Raw genomic sequence first — 25,876 nt, forward strand, 5'->3', positions numbered from 1 at the left:
TCATTAGTTTTCCTTCTGAGGGTGAACATAATAAAAGCATTGGTTGCTTCCTAACAAGATTATGAAACAATGAATGCTTTATAGGGTGGCATCTGCCAAAGGGCAGGACCCAGGTTGAATATTTCCTTGACTCTTCTCCAGGTTAGGAGCTAATAGCCACTGGCAATTCATTTTTTTCTTCTCCAGTTGAGTTTAATCTCGGAGAAAAAACCCCAAACCCTGTAGGTGGCAGGTTGAGAATGAGATTGAGCTCAGCTCTAGTGTGAATTGCTGTCAAATAGTGAAAAATTAACAGTGTGGCCTTGGAAGGAAATGCAGGTGTCAATAGCAAAGCTGCACATCTCGGTTATCCACGCCTTAGCATGGTGATGCTAAATCTGTGGTGGTTCACTTTTCCAATCCAATAATGACAAGCACTGAAAATGCCATAAATCGTGACCTAGTGACAAGGTGAAGCCCATGACCTGAAGCCACTCACTGTGACTGTAGCACTGATTTATCCCCTGCCTATTTGCTTTAATACCCTGGTCACTCTTCATTCCTCTTCCCCGCCCTCCCAAAAGAGGGAGCCACGAAGTTGACAAAAATACTGGAGCACGTCCTCTGTTGAGACAGGCTGAGAAATTTGGGTCAGCTCAGGCTGGAGAAAAGGTTTTGTGGAGACCACACAGCACCTACCAGAATCTGACGGAGCTACAGGGCAGCCGGGTAGGGACTCTTCATCAGGCACTGCAGTGAAGGGACAAGGAGGAATGGATTCACACTGGAAGAGAGGACATTTAAGTTAAATATTGGGGAAAAATTCTTCTTTATGAGGGTGGGGAGGCCCTGGCATGGGTTGCTCAGAGCAGCTGTGGCTGCCCCATCCCTGGAAGTGTCCAAGACCAGGATGGACAGGGCTTGTGGATTAGTGGAAAGTGTCCCTGCCCTGGCAGGGGATGGGACAGGATGGGCTTTGGGGTCTCTCCCAAGCCGAATTATTCTGATTTAGGAACCTGCTGATGGCAGGAGGGAGCCTTCTCGGGAACCCCCGTCTGAAACAATGACAACCATACAGTTTACACCTCTTGGGAGAACCTAAAGAAGCAGCTATAATTTAAAATGCGTTGATGAGTTGATCCAGAAGAACCTGAGGGCTTGCCAGGAGACCCTGCCAGCGGCACTGCTGGAAAGACTGCGGCACTGCTCTGGCAAGCCTAACCTTCAAGCTGAAACAGCACCAAAAAACCAAAAAAACAACACCAAAACCCCGGGGTTTTAGCTCGGAACGCCAGGGGCGATGCGGGCGATGCCGTGAGGGAGGCGCGCGCCCGCTGAGGGAGCGGGGGCGGGGCCAGGCGGGCGGGCCCCGCCCCTCCCGCGCGCGGCGCGGAGGTGACGCAGCCGTTGCCGCAGAGACGAACCGCCCCGGCCCCCGCCGGCCCGGCCCCCCCGTCCCGGTGCGGCGCGGCTCGGCTCGGCTCCGCTCGGCTCGGCTCGGCTCCGCTCGGTCCATCCCGCGCAGCGGCCCCGGGACGCGCCTCCTGTCACCTTCAGCGGCGCTGGCCCGGGCGGGAGGCGCGCGGCGGCGCCGCCATGGTGCTCATCAAGGAATAGTGAGTGCGGGGAGCTCCCCCATGCCGGCCCCCTTGAGCCGCTCCGGTCACCTCCGTTCCGCGCCCGGGGCCTGGCGCGGTGAGGGCCGCGGGTGGGCGGCCCGGCCTGGCCCCGCAGTGCGGGCGCGGGGAGGGAAGGGAGGGAGCGGGGAGCGCCGTGAGGGCCGCGGCGGCGGAGGGGCGGCAGTGAAGGTCACGGCGGGGCGGGGGCCGCGGCTGCCGGCGGGTCCGGGGCCGCTCGGCCCCTCTGCGGCTCCGCGGGGCCCCCCCGCTGCCCCCGCGGCCGCCCGGCCCCGCTGGGTGCTGCCGGTGCCCAGGGCCGAGCAGTCCCGGGGGGTTCTGTGGGAGGTTTTGCCCCCTGCTCGTTGTAACATAACCGAGTGTCAAACCCGGTTTGGATCCCATCCCGCCTTTGGCTGTGCAATCTCCAAGGAGGGACTCCCGAGAATGTCAGAAATGAGGTAGCTCCCAATTATTTTTGTGTGTGGAAGCCTCACCTTGGGGTTCTTCGCTGACCCTGAGGCTGCTGCGGTTGTCCTGCCCCGTGATGGGGATGGAGGGGTGGAAAACTGGCTGGACATGAGGGTGTGGAGCTATTAGTCACACGCTGCTTGTCACAGCCCTCGGTTCAGCAGCCTTGTGCTCGCTGTGTGGAATCTATCTTGGACCGGTGCACTTTGCCTGGGTGTCTTCAAAGCTGGACTCTGTTCTTTCCCCAATTCTTAAGGTTAACTCAAGTGCATTCCCAAGTTAAGTGCATTCCGTCGTTTTAAACTTCTTTTGGCTGGTGGAAGAGGCTTTCTGTTTATTGTCTCTTTCTCCCCGTGTAAAAGATGCTGTGATCCCGGTGATAAAGTGGGTTTTCAGGTCTTCTCTTAGACACATTTACCTACATGACTGTGTCCTCCTTTTTTTACTTTGCAAGATTATCAACCATGGTGCAGATTTAAATATTAAAACTATGTTGAGGGTTGTACTGATCCTTGTAGTTGCCTTTAAACTTGATTAACTTTTTTTTTTTTCCTCCCAATCCTTAAACCCCTGCTATTTTTATCCAAACAATAGGAGTGTAGAATTCAGGAGCAGCAGCAGAGCTGCTCTTTGTAACACAAAAACACCATTACCTTCTGTAGTGTTAAACTGGATAGCAGGCACAAACCTGGGCTGAGTGCTTAGTTTCAGGTGCATGAAAAGATAATTAACTCCTTCTACAACATCTGTTTTGTTGATATTTTCCTATGAATTTACTACTTTCCCTCTTACAGCACCTTGGCTGGGTTATTGTGTATCTTTTTCATGCTTCTGCTCACAATCCCTTGCCCTGTACCACAGTAAAACTCATTATCAGTGAGCTGTGCTGTAAAGGTGAGAACATATGTACTTTAAATTTTCAGATTTTTCACAGTGTGAGCAGTTCATTTTCGTGACTGTCACTTCCAAAAGTTGTTTGACTCAACATTATTTACCTCACCTCATCAGCATGCCTGCTGGTCTTTCACACTGCCTGTTTCAGAAACAAGGTGTGAAGTGTAAAGGTTAAAAGACCAGAATTACTACATTGGTTTCATTTTACAGGTTTCTATTTGTATTTTCAAAAGGATCACCAAACCTTTTCAGTGTTGCCATTACAGTTTCTTGTCTTCCCTTTGTTTTGCCTTACTATGACATACCTGGCTCTAAGGACAGTCAAGGTTGCTACTGGACTTTCCAAATGAACATTTATTTTTGACTTTTTGAGATTCCCAGCCAGTTGTGTCAGATTGGCTCAGATTTAAATATTCTTGAGGTTGTATGTTGAAGTTACCCAATTTACATCCTATTTGAGATGGCTTCTGATGAAATCTCATGTTCCAGGAAGCAGTTGTTTAAGGCATGTTGAAACCACTTGTTTTGGTGTGAGCTGGCTATTTGAAATGCTTTGCTGATACTTTTGTTAGTTCTGGTTACATGCAGGTCCTTACTGCCTTCCTGCCCTAGGTGGTAAAAATCGAAATGATCTGTAACCTCATCTCATCTGAGCAGATTATTCTTCCATCTCTGTGACCCTTGTCACACTCCCTGGTAAATCAGGTTTTATTATGTGCCCTGTAAGTATTTTAGGAGCAGATACAGAAATAGAGCAATATAGCAAAAACCTGATGTCATTTTATTATCAGACAAGTCATTATCATCATTTCCCTACAGCTTCTTGTCCTGATGGTTATGCAGTGGTGGCTTTAACACTTTCATTTGATGTCTTTTCAGACTTATCTTGCATTTCTATCCAGATGAACTGCATGGATTTCGTTCATTTGTTTGCATTTTTTTGGTGTCAGGGTTTGTAAATGCTGGCTGGAGTCTTGCCTGCTGTCTGTATTTTGATTTTAAACTGCCTCAGAAGACCTTGAGGAGAATCAGAGTGTGGAGACTCACTTCCCTTTCCTGTGAAGTGACGATAATGCCACTGACCTTCCCTGCAGCTGTGCTTCCCTTTGCTGGCATTTGATGCAGATTTTAATCTAACAGGGATCTTAAATGTTCCTCACCATTTGCAGGCCAACCACATCATAGAATTTCTCATCAACTGAGCAAGTTCTGTCCTCAAGTTTGTTCCCATTGCTGCTCCTGCAAAGCTTTTCCTCAAGATCCTCTTGAGGAGTCTTCCCTCCTCCTTTATCACTTGACTACCTGTAAGAGGTTTTTACTCCACTTTCTTGGTTTGCTGAGATGAACAAACTGTAAATCATTGATCTTGTTTATGTTTCTCCATTGAACTCCAAGATAATAATTCAGATTTAGTGTCTTCCATTTTCCTAAATGGAATTTCATTTGCTTACAGCAATGTTTTACACCAGGTTTTTTGAAGAAAACTGTTTTAACTCCATTCCAGAGAAATTATTTCTTCCCTGTTTCTTGGTCTTTCACTTGAATTTATCATCCAGCCCCTCTTTTAATTCTTATTGCACTTTTATCCAGTTAACTAACACATCATGCTTGATGGCAAAATCTACCTGTGAACATCCCTTTCCTTTTTTTATCCTCCCTTACACCATACTGCTGTTGGTCCTTTCCCTCTTGTCTTTCAGCAGGTATTTTCAGGGAGCAGTATGTAACAGTGAGTAAAACAATTACAGTTCAGTGTATCCTACCAGCAAGTGGCACATGGATTTCCATGAATTGACCAAATCCCATTTAAAAATTGCTTTTATTTCCTGTGTTTGGCAATGAATGCCATGTCTTCAGTAGATGTGATGTAAAGCAGCACACAGGATTTGGTCTAAAGTTTGCTGCCTGATGATTGTTCTGTTGTAAATCAGTCACTGTTACTTCTCCATTCACTTTTTTGCATCATTTATGATCTCTAAAACTCTTCCATACCTGAGTCTTTTAGCTGGTTTTAATCCCAAGCTGAAAGGCCAAGTCTTAACTGCATTCTTCTCACACAGGAGCTTTTCCCCATCTCTAAACACCTCTTTAAAACTTCCTCCACTTGTTCTTTATCCTCTTGGAGATAAGGTGACCAGGACTATGTGCAATATTCAAGATGTTGATATGTGGCAGATTCTGGTGACATAATTGTCTTTTTTTATGTGTGTATCTGTGTGCTGTTCCAGTTTCTAATATTGGATTTACTTTTGAACTGCCACTGAGCTGATGTTTTCTGCTGCTTTTCCATGAAGGCACAAGGTATTGGCAATAACAAACTTAGGGCTCATTAACCCCATGTGTTTGGTGACAATGAGTGCCTCTAGTGCTTTATTCTTTTTTTTTTATTGACACTGAACTTCTATTGCAGTTCTTTCTGCAGTACTTGCAGTCAGCATAAAGTGTTGCTGTCACAAGTAATCTTGCATAATCTGTAATCTTTTGCCCCCATTGCAGCTTGTTCTTTTGGTAAAGTGTAAAAAAAATCTGTTTTCAGCACTATTGCTTTTTCAAAATCTGTTTATTAATACTGAGAGCTTTTTTCCCCTGATTATGTCCCAGCTTCTTTGAGACTAATTCCCAAAGAATTGGGAATTCCTCTGCCCATGGTAGCCATATCCATTTCCTATCTGTCCCTTGTTCAGCATCATCCTTGCTGAAAGCAGAAGTCAAACACAAATCCAGTTTTGGAGAAGACCTTAACAAGCATGTATTTCTGTCAGCCTTAAACTGATTCTTTCCCAAAAAATCTGTGTGACTTCAGGCACTTTTTGGTGTGCTGTCCAGTCAGTTGATTCTCAGAAGCATTCAGGAAACCACAATTTAAAAAAAAAAAGACTCATTTAAAGCAGTGGCAGCACCTTCCTTTGCCCTGAGCTCTGAGAAAATCTTTCCTCTGCTGCTCCTGCTGCTTTGGGACATGTGAGCAAATCGTGCAGTGCCTTGTGGCTATTGCAGATCTCTGCAGAATTGCTGAGGCCCTCAGAAACCTCCCCAGCAGCTTGGAGAGGAATGAGATGGGATTGCTGGGAGGATGGAGTGAGAGGGATCACCCCTGTGTGGGTGCTGTGTGGGTTTGTAGGCCAGTGAGGTATCACCAGTTGAATTACAGAGTTTTAGGAGAGGGATGCAATTATGCTCTGTGATATATTGGTTCTTTTTGAGGTTGTTATATAAATAGTCTTTGGCCTGAGGAGTGCTGGGTGGATGCTGGAATTCTGGGGGGAGAGGAGGGCTGTGCAGCCTTTGCTGGGAGGAATGTGGGATTTTGGGGCTGCAGGGATATCTGCTAATTGCTGTCTCTGTTCCCTTCCAGCCGCGTTATCCTGCCCGTGTCTGTGGAGGAGGTGAGTTCTTTGCTTCCTTGCTTTAGGACTGGAAATAAACCTGTGATCAAAGCATGAACAAAAACTGGAAAATGCAAGCTGTCTTCAGGAGCCCCTGTGAGCTGTTACTCATTCACCATCCTTTTGGCCAAATAATTGTATTGAGTCTGAGGGTGCCAATCACCTCTCTTATAAAACACTTTCAGATATGCTGATTATAAATCTTGAGTTGTCAGGCTGTTTTCAAGTGCAGTTTCCTTTTGATTAGTACTATTGTTCTTTGCTATTTTTTTTAACATGAAGGGGAAGCTGTAGTACAAATTTAAGTCACCTTTTAAACTGTGTTTTGTTGGAACTCTTTTGTTTTAAACTCTTAGGCAAAGATCAAGAATGACTTGTGACTTAGGGGGCTCATATAGCAAAAGGACTTCTTAAGACCTGTGCTATTTAGCTCTTACATACAGAAAATTTTCTTTTTGTTGAGATAAAGCTGAATTGAGAGAAGAAATGCAGTTTCTATTGGACAGGGTGATGTTCATCACCAAACCAACCATGGAATAGCTGTGCAGACTCAGTGGCTGTTTCCCTCCTGTTTCCTTTGATTTGCAGCTTGCCTTTCCTTCCTCCCTCCTGCACTGAACACCACTCTTGCAGAGAATCTGACCATATAAATGTTTTGAATTTTTTAGTCTTTATACTAACAAGGTAAAAATTGAAATGGCTGAGTCTGTAGCCCTTCCGTGGCAGATGCCTTCTTCTGGATGTGTTTTATTTTTGCCTTGTGATCCTTGGCTGTAAGCCTTGTGTTTGTGAACCCTGATCAAAGCCTTGTTCTAACTCTTAGGGAGAGCTGTGATAACATCACTCTTGTTCATTTTTCTTTCCTCTGAATATAGCAGCTTCTGTGGCGTAGACAGTGGTGGGCTGGCTCATGGCAGCACTTTTTTAAGCACATCCCTTTTATAACTCTCACTCTTTTGACAGAACACAGTTTAGAACTTCATGTAGTGCATTCCTACAGCCATAGACTGGCTAGTAAAACAAAAGTAAAAAAAAAAAAAAGTGAAAAAAAGAAGTGTCTAAGCTGAGTTTCTTGTTCCTGTGGCTCAGTGTGCTGTGACAGGTATCAGATGCTGAGAGGAAGCCCAGACCTCTGATCAGAGTGGATTTAGATCTGTGTTAGTGCAGAACAAGGCTGTTCATGCTAGCAGCTCTGGCTGTTGCTTGCTCCCTACCTGTAGCTTTTATGCTTTCTGCATGAATCTATTTCAAGCAGTTTTAACAGAGGTTAGATTGAAGTATTAGAGTAGGGAAGTTTGGATCTTTCACAGTGCCATTACAAGAGCAAGTGCTCAACAAAGGAAGGAGTAACATGATCAGGTTTCTCAAGTAAGCAAAGATGCAAACCTGCAGGTTAGAGAAAGCTGTGGGTAAATGGCAGGTTACTCCAGCTCAATGGACAGAAAGGAGCTTCCTGAATAACAGGAACCCTGCCTTGTAGGGATATGGCTCCTTGGTGTCAAGCTGTGTAAAGGAAAGGCAAAGCATCAGCATACAGATTGTTTCTTTGAGGGGGTTGGACTGGATGGAACCCAGCCTGGGGTTTTCCTGAGTTCTCTGATACTGGGATTAGCCTTCATCCAGTTAAAGCGAGTCCCTGGCTGTGCTCTCCCTCCCTGCTGGTCAGAGCCTTGTGTGCAAACTGCCTGTGTGGAGAGCTGGGGGTTTGGGCTCTAGATTGTCTGTCAGCCTCTGGTACCCTCCTTGTGTGAGGGTGCCCTGGCATTATCTGTTTCAGGAGGTGAATGGCTCTGCTCTGGGTCCATGCTTGCCTTGTGGAGAAACCCCCAACCTGACCAAATTGAATTTCTCCACATTGTCACTGTGTTCCATGAGTCATGTCCCTTTTCAAGGTCTGGTGTTTTTCCTGTGATAGGGAGATTTCAGGAGCCAGTTCCCTGAGCAGAGAGGGTTCTAAAGTTCACTTAGTTTTGCCTACCTGGGTGTGCTTCAGAAGAAAGGTTATTTCCAGTGTTGACTCAGAGGATGACTGCTGTTCTGTTTATTGCCTCATCCCCCTTCCTGTGTGCAAAGATGCTGACACATCTGTGCATCACTTGGTCACTGCACTGCTGTTCTACAAACCAGCTGTTAAAGCTTCACTGCTTTCAAGGATTTCCTTGTGTACAAAACTCTTAAATAGGGCTCTGGAGACTTGTTATTGCTCTTGACTGTGTAGCTGCTCATGAAGCATCTCTGGCTAGCAGGAGGACTTCAGATTTCATTTTTATATGTTTGCTTTTTGCTGAAAAGGCTTAAGAGTTCACACCTGCATGCAAATTGTTGGCAAAAGTGTGTAAGATAAGAATGAAATGAATTGCAGCTGAGACATCATGAAAGGGTTGAGGGAGTCCTCTGTGAGGTTGTGTGATGTGCCAGGGATTCTGTGTTCAGTCTCCACCCTTAGCAAATGGATCTTAACCAATAGTATGGAATTCAAGAGAAAACCAGTGAGCAGGAAGGGATTAGGGAGCTGTGACTTAATCAATGCACAGCTCAGTGCTGCTTAGTTGGCCAAGATGGGAAGCAAACAGTGCAAGAGAAGCCCTGGCGATGACTAAAACTCCAAAGCTGGCATGTAGGAGTTAGACTGTAGCAGTCTGTCTTCTACATGGAAACCCTGCCAAAACCTGGTCCTGCTCAAGTGCAGGCTGCAAGCTGCACTGCTGTGTTGGTTTTTCCCTTTATCCCACTGTGGGGAGCAAAGGGAATCTCCTTGGTGAGTGGTGGGTGCCAGGATTTGCTCCCATTCCCTGACCAGCATCAGGTGCCAGCTTGGGGAGCCTGGACTCGTGTGGGTGTCTCTGCCAGCTGCCACTGAAATGCTGCTATGGATTGGAGCTGTGTGTACACATTCTGTGCTGCCTCTTTGTTCCTTTCACATGGCAAGGAGCTTGCCAAACACACAGGAATCTTATTAATTGCTTTCAAAGCAGCTTTCAGGAAAACAACTGCTCTTAAAGATGGTTGTGTTGAGATCAGGCCTGCTGGAGGAAATTTGGTGCAATGAAGATATTCTCTCAGCTGTATAAGAGGTGTTTGGCACAGAGCAAGAGGGATGACTTTCTGCAGAAGAGGAGAGGAGTTTTTTGGAGCTCTCAGGCCTGTCTGGAGTCCAGATTCACAGAGCCAAAATCTGTTTCTGTGTTTACCTTTGCAGGGAGAATGATGTGGGATTTGCTCATTGGGACAGTTCTATTTGAGCCCTTTCCTCTCTTATCAATGTGATTAAAGGCTCAGAAATAACAGGGAAGTTTAAATGGTGAAGATGTTAAACCAAAGGGTTTATCTTCTTAGTGTCTCAGCTTTGACCCAAGTATTTGAAAGGGAGAAGGAATGAATAAGAGGCTGTTGCTAAGAGGAATTAGTTTGTGCTCTTGGAGCTCTGTCCTGGGACTTGCTGCAAAGCCATTCAGCCCTTCCCTGTAATCCTGTAGTTACCAAACTCATAATGAACTGTTCTGTGAGTATTTGTGTGGCTCTTACTCTGCTCAAGCAACTTTGCTTCTTAGGTTTCACAACTCTCATGTTTTGCTCCTCTGGAGGGAGGTGAATGTTGTGCTGTGTGGGTCATGTGTGGGGAGTCATAAGGAAGGCAGTGTGGTGCATGAAATGTCAGAAGTCAAAATCCAGACTGAAACCCAACCTGCTGTGACACTGCAGGAACTGTCCAGCCAAGAGAGGGCTGCTCATGTAACCTGGGCCAGGACCTTGTGGACAGATTCAGCTGCTGCTCGTAGCTTGAAAATGCTCTGATTTTTGTTCTGCCCCACATTAGCTGAGGCCAGCACACCTAGCCTTGTTACTCTGGTTTCCATCTATTCTTCCAGCAGGAACAAATATTCCCTTGGCCTTTGTTGGCACCAGATGGTACAAAGTGCCAGAGAGCTTTGGGTACTGTTGTTATTTTGGATGCTCTGACAACAAAATTTAACGACTGTAGAAATTTTCCTTCGTTGCAGAAGATGTTCCAGCCCAGTGAATTATTTCTGGGTTCTCAGCTCTGAGCAGTATTCCACTTTTCCAGGCTGGCTTTCAGAAGTGTTATTCCTGTTTCTGATGCAGAGCCTTATGCTGTGGAACTGAGCAGTGTTGCATTGCTTTGTAGTTATGTTATGGAACTTTGGGGGGGGTTGTTGGTTTGGTTTTTTTGCTTTTTTTTTTTTTTTTTAATCACTGCACTTCTGGTGCCAAACTCTTTGTGGTTTACCCTTTCAGATTGCCTCCCTGTACTGTTGCCTTTGGCAACAGTTGCTGTTTTGCTCATTTAAGAGTCCCTGAGACTTAACTCTGCTAAGTTAGAGCTCTTCCTTTTAACTCAGTGGTTGAGCTTCTTCATCCTCAAACTTTGCTCATAGAACTTTGCCTCAGAGAGACCTGTGTGAATTTTCTTCATTTGATCATGTTTCTTTTGAGCTCTGCATCCCCTTTTTCAGCTTACTGCATTAAACTTCACATCTTCTGCAGAGGAGAATGTTCCCTTTTGTTCATTTTCTTGATTTTTCCACTGCTCTGCCCTGGGAAACATTTGTGAATGCCTCTTATGAAAGAAATTGTGTAGTATCAAGTACTTTAAGTGATTTCTGAGAAATTATGCTGCCAAGTGAGTGTCTGTAAGAGACTGAGAAATGATTTTAGGGTAAGAATTTTGCTGTATGTTGAAATTCTGTGCTCTCCCTGGTAGTGCTTTAAGCCTGTGGCTAAGAGGAAGTGTGATACAGGGAAAAAAACAACACAACCCAAACCAAAGATAATAGGAAAAATAATAGTGGGAGCAATGACAACATAGATCTACTGCTCATTTGGGACACTGGCTCAGTTATTTCATTAGATAAAGTTTTCAAAATAAAAATACCCTCTTTACTTCAGGCTTCATACTCAGTTGTTTGAACTGCATGTGGGGGATGCTCACCTCTGGCCCTCAGGGGCTCCTAAGCTGTGCTCATTTAACAAGTTTGTCTCTGGAGCACCTAAATCAGGTGGTGCAAGTACCCTTTAGCTCCTGTCTCCCTTCCCCTGCATTTTGTAAAAAAGCTTGATGTGAATTTCTTTAGTACTATTCTGGGTGCAGCACTGGGTGCTTATTGAATCAGAACTGGCAGTGCCTTATTCTCAATTTTTTTGGGGACACATGTGTGCCAAAAAAAATGAAACCAAATGGATTTTGCTGTAGTATGGCTGGGGTAATCTGTGTTTTCTTTCTTTCTGATGCCCCTTTAATCTTTTCCTGATTCTTTGATGGTTTGGAGCTTGGGATTGAAGGGTTAAAGGTAACTCTCATTGGCAGTGCTTTCCTCCTAACTACCACTCAAGCTTTCTATCTCAAATGAAATTAAATGAGCAGCTTATCTGCCCATACAAGTGGATGTCCTTTTCTCTGCCCTCTCCCTGGGTAATAAATTTGTCCTTGGCTTCTTCTGACAAAGTTATTACTTCAGCTAAATTATAGCCATGGTAGTAATGTATCTTTAACTTCTCCAGTATCAAGTGGGGCAGCTGTATTCCGTGGCAGAAGCCAGTAAAAATGAAACTGGTGGAGGTGAAGGAGTGGAAGTGCTGGTGAACGAACCCTACGAGAGAGATGGGGAGCGTGGGCAGTACACACACAAGATCTACCACTTACAGAGGTATGGCAGCCTTTTCATTCCCTGCTTTGGGCAAGAGGAACCACAGGGGGATGGAATAGGGGTTGTAGCAACTGTAAATCATGGATTGTGTAAAAGCTGAAAGATGCAGAGGTGAGGCAGGAGTGTACCAGCACCTGGCAGTGAGCATTGCTGGGACACCCACCCATTCCTGGAAATGTGGCCCAAGAAAATCTGGCTTTGAGCTTTTTCAAAGCAAGTCTGATCCTGCCACCCAGTATTTTCATATTTGAATTTGGCTAAAGAGCAAAACACCTCCTAGATTTAAACCTGCTTTCAGCCTCTTTTTTTTTTTAGCTTTTATTTCATCTTCCATTATGTAAAGAAGTTTTATATTAACATGTCTGATTTAGCATCTCTGGAAAACATTGTAATGGGGTTGGGGAGAGTCCTAGAAATTCCAGAACTGTGCAAATCTCTAGTGTTTGCATTCCAGGTGATGTCCTACCTCATTGCATGTAGTCCTTACCAGTGCCTTTCTTCCTATTTCCAAAATCTACAGCAAAGTGCCAACATTTGTGAGAATGCTGGCCCCTGAAGGAGCTCTGAATATACATGAAAAAGCATGGAATGCCTATCCCTACTGCAGAACTGGTGAGTGCCTGAGGAAGGGCTCTGGATTCTCCCTTTTTGTTTTCTGAGGGCAGGGGGAGAAGGTAAGGGAGGGTATAAGGAAAGAAGCAACCAGTAGAGAAGCTGTTTCAGCTCTTTAAATCTTGGATTTCTGTTCTCTGAGCCCTTTGTGTGGTCAAAAAAAGCAAAATACAGTGCTGAGGAGTTAAAAGAACAGCCCTTGTCTGATGTGCTGCTATTGAGTGACCTTCTTCTATGAGAGGAAAAGAAATAACTGTGAGTCTTCCTAAAGGAATAGCTGTGTAACTCTGATGGAATAAATACATGAGGGGTGATTTTATGTGCTCAAGTGCAGCATAGCCAGGTGGGAAGAAGTGGAAAATGAAGAAGGGAACAGGGCAGAGCTCAGCTGGCTCTTGCTTAGTGCAGGTGAGGGGAACAGGTGTTAAGTGATGGGGATTTGCTCTCTTGCAGGATCTGAGGTCAGTGAGGGTTGGGCAGAGAATGCTGCAGTTGAAGTGAACCCATCTGTAAAGGCAGGGCTGAGGCTCTGAGCTGTGCAAAGTGCTGAAATCATGTCAGACCTATTTTCTACAGGAGTGGTCAGTATTTACTTACTGAAGTTACCAGCATGGTGTTTAACCACTGCAGCTTCTCTGGTCTTCACTGCTGGGAACTGAAAATTTGACTTTGCCTCCAAACTTCTGTAGTGTTTTGGCAGCATTTTGTGCTGTTTGGATCTCTGAAGAATACATTTTCTGTTAGTTGGTAGTGGTACAGTTACTATGGGAACGAGACACTTAAAAATTCCAACTGTTCTTGAAACTCAATATATAAAAAAACCTTTTTTTGACAATTAAGTGAATTTTAAATGAAGTGTTTTAAAAGAAGGAAAAAGCTCTGCAGTGGGAGAGGACAGTGTTACTTCAGTCTGTGAAATTACAGTCTAGTGGAATGGATATATCAAATACAAAATTCAGATACTGCCATCAACTTTAGAATAAATTTTTAATGTCTCACAGAAGAGGTGGAAACAAAGTTGTGTGCAACCTTTTAAGTTTTATGCAGTTTTCTTGCTGCATGTTACTTAAATTAGTTAGTACATGTCTAGTTTATTTCCATGTTAAGCCCACTGAGCTGATTTAAATGCCTGGCTGTATCCTCCACCTCCTCTTTTCCTTCTCCACCAGTTTCTGAAACAAAGGTATGGAGTTACTTTTATTATTCTAAAACTGCTTATCCCTCAGTTACACACTGCTAAAATTCTACTGAAGTGGAAAACATGGAATACTAAAATCAACTACAAGGCTTTTCAACACAATCAAAGAAATTTCAGGTTTTGATATGCTAGAAATGATAACAAAACCAAAAAAAAACCCCCTCAACTGTAATAAACAGCAACATAATATGAGATAAAAAGTGCTTTGTTGTGGGGGTTGGAGCAGAAGGCAGTTTTGATGCGGAGGCTGATAAATCTGTTTAGAGAATCTGCCAGCCTGACATGAAGCAAGAGGAGCTTGGAAAAGTTGCTGAAGCCTTTCCTTGGCTGGGATTGGGCAGGAGGAGAGAACCCTTGGATCTGGGAACCCATGGATGTGAGTGGGAGAAACTGTGGATGTGAGGGAGCCCTTGGATGTGAGAGGGAGCCCATGGATGTGAGGAGCCATGGCTGTGTTGTGGGGCTGCCTTGGGTGTTACCATTTTCCTTTGGATGCACTCAGGTGTTCTGGTTGGATATGAGGAGATTTGGATGCCCTGCTGTGACTCTTTGGGCAGCAGAAAATGCTGAGCTGGCTTAGAGCAGCCAAGCCTTCAGCCCTCTCTCTAGAACCTGAAATTTAAAAAGCAGGGACGCAGCAGGGAGCCAGCAGGAACTAAACCTGAGTGTAGGAGTTGCTGGTGCTCCTGCCTGTGCCCTGCTGTCTGAGGTGCTGTGGCTGTGCTCTCCCTGAGGCCCTGCTTGCTTGCACATCAGCTGTTCACAGGAATAAAGCAGTGCTTTTACTTAATTGTGCCTCGTGGTATTTTTTTTAATTATATGAGTTCATCCTTCTTACATTTCCCTATATCTCCTCTGAGAAGCTCGATTTATATGCATATGATGGGCCATTATCAAAGTAGTACTGGGGATTGAGGGAATTTAAATGCCTGGCTTATAACTTTCTGCAGTTCTGCACACTTGTTTGTGCTCTAATATGTTGATTTTATGTACTTGGAATGGAAACCTTGCTTAGCTCCTTTGAGAGTATAAACTGTAAGTGAGGTTGCTGTTATTGCATGGTTTCACAACTTCTGCAGTAAAAATGAAGTGAGGATTGTCTGTTGTACCTGTGGGCTGGTGCCAAGGGGAACAGTGTTCTTCTCTGCAGCCTGACTTAAATATTAATGTTGCTTAAATGTTTTTAGAAAAGCAATTTGATGTGTGTTCTACTCTGAGTGTAACCATGGCCTGTGGCCAAATGTCAAGAAACTGAGAAGTTATAACTGCAGTTGAAAGGTGTAGGAGTTGCTGCTGTAATGCCTCAAGAAGCAGGTCTTAATTTGTAGCAACCTGAGCACTGAAGTTTGAGTGGACATTTCTGAGGAGATTAATTTGTTTCTTTACAAATGAGGAGTGTTCCCCACAGGGAAGAAGTTAAGAAGGTGAAGGAACCTGTTTGAGGCAGCTGCATAGTCACAGCACACAGTCATGGCAAAGTGAGAAGGCTTTGGTTTATAATCATAATTATTGCTGGTTTATTCAGTATTTTGTTGAGACTAGAAGGAAAAAACCCTACTTACTTCTTGCAGAAATAATGAAATGTTCTGAGATGAGACTAATGAGATGAAGTTCAGCCTTTGAAAAATTAGCCTCAGCTCTGCCTTCTTGTTCTCTCCCTCCAGCCCAACATGTCAGTCTAAATAATTGGCTTTCTGTAAAATTGCTGTAAAAAGCAATTTTCACATGCTAGGGGTTCAGAACAGTCCAAGCCCAGCAGTGGGTAATTAAGGCAGCAGGATGTGCATGATTGGTGATTTGGGATGGTAACTGTCTCCAGGATGCTGGCTTGGAAACTCAAAAATTGTTACAATACCTTTAAAATTGCTCCTTAATCAAGCCCTGATATTAGCCTTCAGAACAGAGCAGAGAACTTCACCTCCAGCTTCAGACTTCCTTCTGCTTGAGCAGAACTGCTCAGGTAGTGCAGATGCTGACTGTCACAGGATCTTTAATTGCTTTTCTGTGTTGAATAATTGAGCCTGGGTGTCCAGGGAGTTCAGTTACCACGAGCAGCAGAGATGCAGAGGGTCTGGTTACTCCAGGCTGGCCTGAAGTCCAGCATGGGTTTCCTTTGGAAGCACAGAGAGGCTCCTTATCTGCAAGCTGAGAAAGGATTGGTAAAAAGCTGTCAGCTGAACATACTTATTCCATCTTCTCATCCAGCTGGCTGCAGGCCAGGAGCACAAGTGGCAGTGCATAATTAATTGCTGCTCCTCTGGGTTTCTCCAGGATCTGAGAATTTCCAGAGGAGAAGGGAGTGAAGTTAGCTGGGTTTTATTAACTTCCATGTGTTTTCCCTCAGAGGTACCTGGGAAGCTGGAGCTGTGGGAGGAGGGCAGTGGTTGCTGTGCAGTCTTTTCTCACTAAAGTACTGTGTCTCTTTCTTTCCATGTGTTGATTTCTTGGAGCAGTTATTACAGTAAGTATTGCTTTTACTGATATTCTGTGGGATAATGTCTGAAATGAAGTGTTCTAGGTAGAAGAAACTCTTTAACCTGTGCTGAAGGCACTTTGGCTTTTATCATTGTCAGATCCCATGGATTAACTGCCCTTACCCAGTGTGGTGTGTCCATGGGCAGAGATCTGTCTGTGCTCAGCTTTACAAATGGGAGCAAGCCCTTGCCGTGGTAAACTGAGTAAAAGCCAGATAGCTCCTGCCATGCTGTCCCCTTGATTAATCTCTTCTCAATTTGATGTTTCCTTTCTCCATGCTGAGTGTTTCACTGCCTTGTGCTTTTGTTTGTGCTCCCCTGAGGGAGGATAGGGTTACCTTTGGGAGTCCTTTGCTACTCAGTAATAGTGAGAAATGGAAAGTTTTTTGCTTACTTGGCAGAACTGTGCTTCTTGTCCCTTCCCTTTCAGTGTCAAGGCTCTCAGCACATCAGTTTAATATTGTTATTAATTTGAAGAGTTGCATCAAAATATGTACTCAGTGCTAGAACAATAATCTCTGGGGAAAGACAGTTTCTGCCTCGCTAACTTATGTTACCCCTTCTAAACTCTAAATAGAGTGGCAGATATTGTCCTTTAAAGAAAAAGCTGTTTATAAACTCCAAATGTTTCACTGAAACAATAGAACTTATGGGTTTTGGGGTTTTTTTTGTGAACAGCTTGTGGTTTATTTAATCTTAAGTAATTAATGATCAATCAATTTTGCTGAAAGCAATGATCTGGTTACAGATAATTCTGAAATTCCCTAAGTCAGACCCCAGTCAAATGGAGAGTCCATTCTTTGTATTATTCAGTTCTTTGAGTTGACTATCCTAATCTAATCCTAATTATCTGTGTAATAAGAAGACAAATTATATATCCTAGACTAACAAGAAGCTTTATTTTGATGACAGAATGAGTACATGAAGGATGACTTCCTGATCAAAATTGAAACCTGGCATAAATCAGATCTTGGAACACAAGAGAATGTGAGTACTTGTGTCATGTGTTTTACTCATCTCTTGAATGTCACAGTGCTGCTTTCTGTGCTGGGTTAGAGAAGTGCTGTGTGGAGCTGTCTATTCACAGTGTTCCTGCATTTCAAATATTTGTCTCACTACCAAGGCAGACTATCTTCTCTTGGCTTCTCACATAAACTGAATAAAATTGACCCCCAAACACTTGTTCTGTGTGAGCACCTTTGCTTCTTTAGAAACTCTCCAGCTGTGTGTTCACCTCTGTGTAGGTGGGAAGGGGAGCCCTGGGTGTCTGCATTTCCATCTGCCTTTATATTTTCTTAGACTAGGAGTGTTCTGTCACTGAGTGTTGTTGTTTCCCTGCAGGTCCATAAACTGGAGCCAGAGGTATGGAAGAGTGTAGAAGCCATTTATATAGACATTGCTGATCGGAGCCAAGTACTCCCCAAGGTATGGTAGGTGGGTAACAGCTCCCTGGGGGGCTGGCTTGTGCTAAAAGAGGGGATCATGGACAAAATGTGCTTCCAGGGATGGTCACAGGCAGCAGGACCAGTGAGAGGATGGACACAGGAGGAAAGGAGTTCTTTAAAACTGCTCATGCAAGCCACAGGAAAAGCTCTTTTTAAAACTGTGTCAGCACTGCCTGTGAAATGTGTTGCCCTGTGCATGTAACAGTGTATTTCTACAGCACTGCAGCTGACTGAAGTGCTTGAATAGCAGGAAGTGGCACTCCCCTTCCCAGTCAGGATCTCTCCTAAACTTCCCCCTTTTTATACTGACCCATGGTCTCACAAGTGTGTCTGGAAATAATGGAGCCAACACTTGGTTCTGAGAAGCACTCCAGTTACTGTGAGAAAGAAAGGGGTGTTGCTTTACTGGAAAGAAAAACCAACTGTATAAAAATGGAATGTTGGTTGAGTTTCTGACTTTCAAACAGTATTTGATACCATTTTCATGGTAGTACTGTGAGTCTGACTGTACTTTCCTTCTGGAGAGCAGCATGTGAGCATCACACAGATACAGTGCTGTGAAAAACCCTAGATAGCACAGCTGCCTTCTGTAACAGCAGTGCTGAGCTCCCAAAGAACAACAGGAAACATCCTACAGACCTTCTGATAACCTTACAAAGGTCATATCAGTTTGTCACCACTTCTCTATAGGTCTAGGACACAGCAGAGGGAGGAAAAATGTTTCCTTGAGGGTGTCTGACCTAATGGTGAGGTCTGAACACTGTAGCTCTTGAGAAGGCAGAGGTTAGTCTTGGCCCAGGAAAATAAATCCTTTGTGTGACAGAACAGCTGGATAACTTGTGTTTAATCTTTGTGTCTGTCCAATAGGATTACAAGGCAGAAGAAGATCCAGCAAGGTTTAAATCTGTCAAGACTGGCCGTGGACCTCTGGGTCCCAACTGGAAGGTTTGTATTGATGAGTTCAGGAACTGTATTGGGACAGATATTGGGGTTTGGAGCCAAAGATACATCTGGAAAACACTGGCATCCCTTCTGCAGAAGGAAATGCAGAACTCAGCACTGAATCTGTTCTAATTTTATAAGAAATGAAAGAGCTTGGTACAAAGAGAATGAGTTCCAGGAAATCTCCAGAGCTGTCTGGTGCTCAGCCCAAGGGTTCACCCAAGAGAATTCAAATATGAGATGGCTGAGTAATGACCAGCAGTGTCTAACCTTTCACTGAAATTCTTGGAATCTAAAGACATTATGAGTGTGGAGATATAATACCAGTCTTTAAAAGGGATCCTGAGTGGGATTTGGGGAGCTACTGGTGTGCAGGTCTGACTTCTAGCAGGCAAACTTGGCAGAAACTGAGGTTGATATGATTCACTTGGGAAGGGTGGTTATGGCTCCTGTAATAGGGAATAGGAAACCTTATGGAGTTTTTTTTCATAATATGGAAGCTTTATAATCATGTATTGTGTATAATCAACGATCTAGTCAGATGATATAATCTAATTCCAAAATGTTTTAGATAGAGACTTTATCAAGAGACTTTTGAGGAAGCAAAGTAGCCGTGGTAGAACAGTGAAGATACAGAAAGACAATTTTAATGGAAGAGAAAGTGGACAACAGAGCAGAGGAAGGAATAGTCTGTTCTCAGACTGGAGGGAAAGCCACCTGTGAAGGAAACCAGGGTCTAGTTTCATCATGCCTTGAAAAAGGGTGAGCCAAGGTGTGACAAAACTTGTCAATAAAATATAAGAAGGGTGTAAGGATGCAAGAGGATTGTGGGGAACTGGGGGAAGACTTCATAATTAGGACTGAAGGAGCTGCTTTCCTGGAGACACTTGGCTAGAGGCTTAATGTGAATATTTTTGTGTCTTTGCAGAAGGACCTGGGGAAGCAGTCAGATTGTCCATACATGTGTGCTTACAAGCTGGTAACAGTCAAGTTCAAGTGGTGGGGTCTGCAGAATAAAGTGGAGAACTTTATACAGAAGGTAAGTTGTGTGATGAGGAGATGGGAATGGGGCACATTTCATCAGCCACCTGCTGTCCAGGCAATGGCTCTGCCTGAAATTCTGCAGTCAGTTCAAGCTGGGTTCAATTTGCTGCTAATGCAAGGGCAGGGCTGGCTGATTGTTCTGTGGATTGGCTATTGAACGTTTTCACTCTAATGTGGGAAGGTAAATTGGCTGGTTAGTCTTGTTTAATAGATCAGGATTGCAGTCACTTGGTTGCTGGTTTGTGAGTGGTGAGATGATGCATTTATACTGGAATTACATTGTGCAAGGGTAAAACATTTTTGTAGGGAGATGGCTCCAGCTATTTGAGCCTGATCAGCTGAGGATCTTTCTGACAAATCTTGGAGCTCCAGTCACATTTTCCTCTCCTAGTTTGCTGTGTTAAAAAATAAGCAGATGGTGGGAAACTTTATTAACTTAAAACATAAATGGTATGTTGAAAAGAGCTCTTTTGTGGAAGAGTCTATAACCCATGAGCTGCAGCAGGATGCTACACCTGGGAATGGTTGTGTGTGGTTTTCCAGGCAGTGCTGTGTTCATAAACCTCCTGTGCCTTCAGATCACAGAGACTTCTCAGTGGTTAATATTGATAAACCACAGAGCTGCTTCTGCAAAAGCAATTCTCTGGTGATGCAATCTAAAGACAGCTCCAAGGGGGAACAGCCATGGTGCTGCAGGATTTCAAATCCCTCAACAAAAGCCCTGAATAAACAGTATCTTCAGTCCCTTTCTGAGTATCTACAGGTTTGCATCCAAGTATTCAAGGTGCTTTTGATGAGCTATGAAACCATAATTGGTAAAACTGAAGTGTCCTTCTTTAATGAGGTCTTTCCAAGAGGCATTGTGTATCCCTGTCTAATATAATGATTTTGCCTAGCTTATCCCTTATAAAAAGGAAATAAATTGCTCCAAACCTGGAGTAGCTTGTGCACATTAGTCACCTCTGCTGGAGGGTTTTCAGCTGTGAAAAACAAGTTCAGGCATTTTTTTTTAGGTCACTACAAAGGGAAAACAAAACAAGATAGGTGTATGTCAGCCCTTTACACTTCGTACATTCCAGATTTTATCAAGTTAAGGATTTTTAAAATACCTGTTTCTCCTTTTTTCTGCACTTCATGCTCTAAGTAAACCCAACTCAGAGGAGTTTATTCAGTCAGAGCAACACTGTCAAAGCAAATTCACCAATTCCTTCAGTGCAGTGTGCAGACTGCTGTCTAGGTTTGGGGGTAAAAGGTATTTCTCTGGGGATTGAAGGCACTAGATTAGCTTTTCTGATAAAAGAATAAAAATTAGCTATCTCCAGTTTCCAATTGTGGCAGCTAGATGGAAAGGTGGGCGAGGGAGCTGATTCTTCAGTGTACACATCTCAGAAAATTGTTACAATGCTGTGGGCTCGGTGGTAATTGCCCTGTGACTAAGCTGGTTTGTGTTTTATTCCATTTGCAGCAAGAAAAGCGGCTCTTCACAAACTTCCACCGGCAGCTCTTTTGCTGGCTTGATAAGTGGGTTGATCTGACTATGGAGGACATCCGTAGGATGGAGGAGGAGACCAAGAGACAGCTGGATGAGGTCAGTGGCAAAGCAGGGCAGGTGTGGGTTGTGTGAGAAGCTGCTGCTCTCCAGCACAGCAGAGAGGAAAGGCTGCTGCACTGTCGGCCATGGTGTGAATTGTGCTATTTAGGTCATGCTGTGTGTGCTTTGAATGATTGGCCATGAGTCCATCGTGCTGGCATCTCCTCCTAATCATTATGGAATTCTCCTTCTGTTTGTTGTTGAGCCAGTAGATGTATTGAACCACAGGTAATGAGGGGATGAGTGGCAATGATTCATTTACTGCCTCAGTATCTTGTTTGCTTTTACTCAAAGCTGAATGGTCGATTTTGTCCTCATTAGTTGCCAGAAACCTGTTGAGTAAAAGATTTTTTAGCTCTAAGTACCATAAGCAGGTAGTGAGGGTATGTAACAGGATTCTTACTCTGAGAAACACAAGTTTGGTAATAAAGAGAACCTTGTTCCATGGTTTGTGTCCTGCCCTGCACCCTTCTCTCCCTTCATGCCTCAGGATATTTCATTACAGTTGCATGTACACTCTTGCCCTTTGGATAATGGTTCCAAATCTGTTGCCAACCCACAGCTTAACCAGAAATGATGCCTGGATGTGCATTTCACAATCACTGATTTGAGGTGCTGAGATACAATCGATGTCTTACACCCAGGAGGTGTTCCATAGCGATAAATGTTGAGATAACACACGTGAGAATCAGTACTTGAACACTTGTTTCCTTTTTCAGATGAGAGAAAAAGATCCAGTGAAAGGAATGTCGGCTGCAGATGACTAATATGACTCCTTCCTTGTGCACTGTAGGTATCAAGAGGTTTGACAAAACTCTGTATTGCTCTGTTTGGTTTAAAACCCCCAACATTTGTGTGAGAAATGATCCTGTTCATAGCTTCTGACAGGCAAATCTGTGCTATTGATTGTTTTTATAGTGAACTCGTTTCACTGACAGGTTGATGAGCAAGGTTTATTGCCTTGTTTCAGAACTGTTCTAAAGAAAAGTCTGAGTGAAAAGTGTAAGAAAAATGTGTTAAAATCTAGTGTGGTTTTTACTGCTATTCTTATTTCTGTAGTGCATGTTACTTTCCATGACTTGCAGAGAAACTTTTGTCAGTCTCAAAAAAACTAAGTTAGACATGTGAATGCTTAGAATACAGTTGTAAATTGAGCATTCCAAGCGTATTTGTGAGGAATTTATTTTTCCCATTGCTTGTTAGGAGTATTTACTAATGGGCCAAGGCTTGGAGTAACACCTGGGCATTGCAGGAGAAGCAGCAAGGACAGTTTTAAAGCTTTTGACTTGTTTCTTTTCTATTCTATTAAATATGTTGTTAATATGGGGGCTGGTTTTGCCAGATTTTTCTTAGACACCTCAAAAATGTGGTATGGTATTAGAGAAGTAAGAAGGCAAGGAGGAAGAAGGGACTGTTCATTTATGTTGGGAAGAGCATATTAATTAGGGCAGTAAAATGCCATCCTAGTTATCCTTGGAAGGAACAGGGTGGGGCAGAGCCACATCCTCCTGTCCTGACTGTTGACCTCTGTTTGTCCTCTGTTATCTGCTGGTTGCTTGGTTTAAGTGGTGAGCACGAGGTGAGGAAGTGTCTGAAGGGCTGTTTTTGATAGAAATATTTTAACTTTTGAATGCAGCTTCAACCACTTGATTTTCCCGTGTCCCATTTCCTCTGATCAGCGCTGCGGTGTAACCGCGCATTGTGTGCCTGGCGAGACAGCCTGACTCACATCTGCTCTCTCAAGGTTGTCTGCCACTTCCCTTGGCACTCAGCTCTTCCAGAGTCACCCTGAAACGTTTCCCTCTTGTCTCTTTGTTTCAGTTTGCAAGACAGTCGTCAGGAAGGCCCAGGGAATCCACACCCTTGACTGACGGACCATCTCTGGATCAAGCCTTTCTCTGTCACACCGGCAGGCGATTTTAAACCTCCCATAGCTAATTCTAGATGCCCCTTAATATTGTGAGCAAATAGACAGTCTGGTACTAAGCACTCCAATGTTAGCACGTGCACCCCAAGGAGTTTCCTCCTGGGGGCCGTGTGACTTAGAGACCGCTGTATTTATGACTCCTCCCTCCTCTTTTTTTCATTGTGTTCAGACCAATTTCCATGTGGCCCTGTTTGATTTCCAAGTGACATTTTTAGCTCAAATAGTCTTGTGATGTGGTGACTTAGATTTTTTTTTTTGTTTTGTTTTTGTTTTTTTGGGTTTTTTTTTCCAAGTGGGATAAACTGCCACCTTTGTTTCTGCCCAGCCCTTCACTGTTCTTTGAATGTCTGTTTGGAGAGGGAAATTGTCCATATTTAATTTAAAACTCTTCCAGGAAATGTTCTGCTCTCACCCTTGCTCCTGGAGGGAGATATTTAATGGCAGGTAACCTGAGCACAAAATGAGGAGCAGCCAGAGAGTTCTTGGTTTGTGATGAGTTGTGATTGTGGCTTCTGCAGGGCATGACTTTGTTCTGTTTTAACAAACATGAATTAAAGACTGCCCAGGAGCTGCAGTCAGGCCCTGTCCTGGGACCTTCAGCACTTACCTATTGAGTTTCCATTTTTGGGATCTGTCTGGCTCATGTAGCTCTGTTATCCTCCAGCTGTGTGTGTCAGTCTTACAAAATCTTTCTTGACATATGTTGCAACTTCCTGGTTCTTTATTTATTAAGACTTCCCATAAAGCTGGAATGGTTTTGACTAATAATAATAATAATGTAATTCTCCATGGACAAATTGGGATGTTGCAAAGGCTGGTGTGCAAGTGAGGTCTTGGCATGTGGGTACATCCAGATGCCTGGAGTGATGGTTCTGCTCAGCAATAATTCTTCCCATTGCAAGACTGACTAAAATATCTCCTTTTGTGCAGCTTATAAAGATCTGCAGTTTTCTAGGATATCTGTTGGTTATTATAAATCACAGAGGACACTGTTAATGTAAAGAGCTCTTATTATTTAATGAACTCAGATATTTACTGTAACTATCCTTATGTTGTTATCAGCTTTAGACAATCAACTCAGCAGAACAGAATCAAGAAAATGCTGCTTTCTTCAATACATATGAGAAAAAAAATCCTAATTCTTTGCTTATCCCTAAGGCCCAATGTTTGATTTTTTTTTTCCTCCCCTAGTAGTAATAACTTTATTTTCCACTTGTGTGTTTGGCAGCACTAACATGAAAATCTTGTATGCCAAACAGTCGTGGGTGTATCACCACTTTTGAGGAGTCTTTTTAGCATTCTGTACTCCACTGACTCCTCCAGCCCTTCCCACTCCTGCAAGCAGGAGATCCTGAAATGATCCCAGAAAAAGGCTGTGCTGGGGTCAGAGCTGTTTTCAGTGTGAGAGAAGATGGGAATGCTCTGGAGGGAGAGGATGGCATTTGGTTTCTGGGAAGGGGGCAGTTTATCCCTTTGTTTTTAGTTTATTTTGCCTTACTCATGTCTAAGTGCAATAAGCTCTGAATTGTACCAGTAACTCTGGCAGGCTCTTCTCAGTGACCTCAGACGGTTCTGTGGGGTTGGGGTGGGGTTTGAGGGGTTTTAGCAATCTCACCTGGCAGAAGTAAAACAAGTTTATTGTAAAATAGGTAAAGAAACTAAAATTTAATCTTTGAGGCTATTTGGGACCAGGATGTCTCATGACATGTTGTATAGCTGTTCCAGAAGTATTCTAGGAGTGTAGGCCCCAGTTAGAGTTCTTTCAATTTGAAGTATTTTTAACAGAGAATTTATGCACTGACTTCTGTTCGTGTTTGTTGGTTATGTTTTGAGGGATTCTTACACTTGAGGGCGACCTGAGAATACACACAGCACACTTGTTCTTTCAGTTTGTGTTATCCAAGAGGCTTTCCATCCGATGACACTAATCGCCGTGGAAGCAGATTGTAACATTCCACCATTGCAATCCTTTTTTGATCCTCTGATTTCAGAGTAAGAGCTTTTACACAAAGCTTTCCTGATTAGTGGAAAAACTTGGAGGGAGGGAGTGGGGGGAACTGCAGGAACTTCAACCTCAATACTCCCCCTCTGCTCCCTGCCCTTTGTTTTCTGTCCTTCCAATTGGATCCTGAGTGAAAGCATCCCTCAGCCTTTGGATAGAATCCTGTACAGCCCCTTCAGTCTCGACGCTTGGTTCCTGCTAGTGAGCATAGCAAAGATCCCGCAGCGTTCCCGTGCTGTATTTCCATCAGCTTTGGCGAGACCCGTTGGCCCTGCGGGCTCCCGGCGGGATGGCTCCCTCCCGAGGGCCGGGATGCTCCGGGATCGCTGTTCCCATCCACATGGGTGGGTTTGGAGCTCCAGGGCACCCCCTGGCCCCTCGTATCCCGCAGCCCCCGCCGGACCCCGCCGTTCCCGGCGGCTTCTCCCCGCTCTTTCCTTTGGCGACACACACACTTTGTAGAATGGGTTAGATTATCTCGTCGTTTCTTTCAATGTGAGTTTGTGCCTTTTTTGTCTCCTAAATCTTCCAATACAGGCATATTGGAAAAGAAATCTAATAAAATACTAGACAGAGCCTGTCGCTTCGGCCTCCTTTGTTTTGGGGTTGTTGTTTGTTTTTTTTTTTTT

The 25,876-nt window shown here is 44.0% G+C and overlaps 1 protein-coding gene across 1 annotated transcript; it reads left to right on the top strand.

Moving 5' to 3' along the window:
• Window positions 1-1,487: 1,487 nt before the first annotated feature.
• On the top strand, window positions 1,488-25,823 carry PITPNA (phosphatidylinositol transfer protein alpha). Its single transcript, XM_033078271.2, has 12 exons — window positions 1,488-1,595; window positions 6,316-6,346; window positions 11,867-12,012; window positions 12,533-12,624; window positions 16,276-16,283; window positions 17,209-17,283; window positions 17,638-17,721; window positions 18,609-18,686; window positions 19,612-19,722; window positions 21,193-21,315; window positions 22,038-22,107; window positions 23,140-25,823. Exons 1-11 carry the CDS (start codon window positions 1,576-1,578, stop codon window positions 22,083-22,085), a joined length of 816 nt encoding a protein of 271 aa, XP_032934162.1. The 5' UTR covers window positions 1,488-1,575; the 3' UTR covers window positions 22,086-22,107; window positions 23,140-25,823.
• Window positions 25,824-25,876: the final 53 nt, after the last annotated feature.

The sequence above is a fragment of the Catharus ustulatus genome, chromosome 22, assembly GCF_009819885.2.
Source record: "Catharus ustulatus isolate bCatUst1 chromosome 22, bCatUst1.pri.v2, whole genome shotgun sequence".
NCBI lineage: Eukaryota > Metazoa > Chordata > Aves > Passeriformes > Turdidae > Catharus > Catharus ustulatus.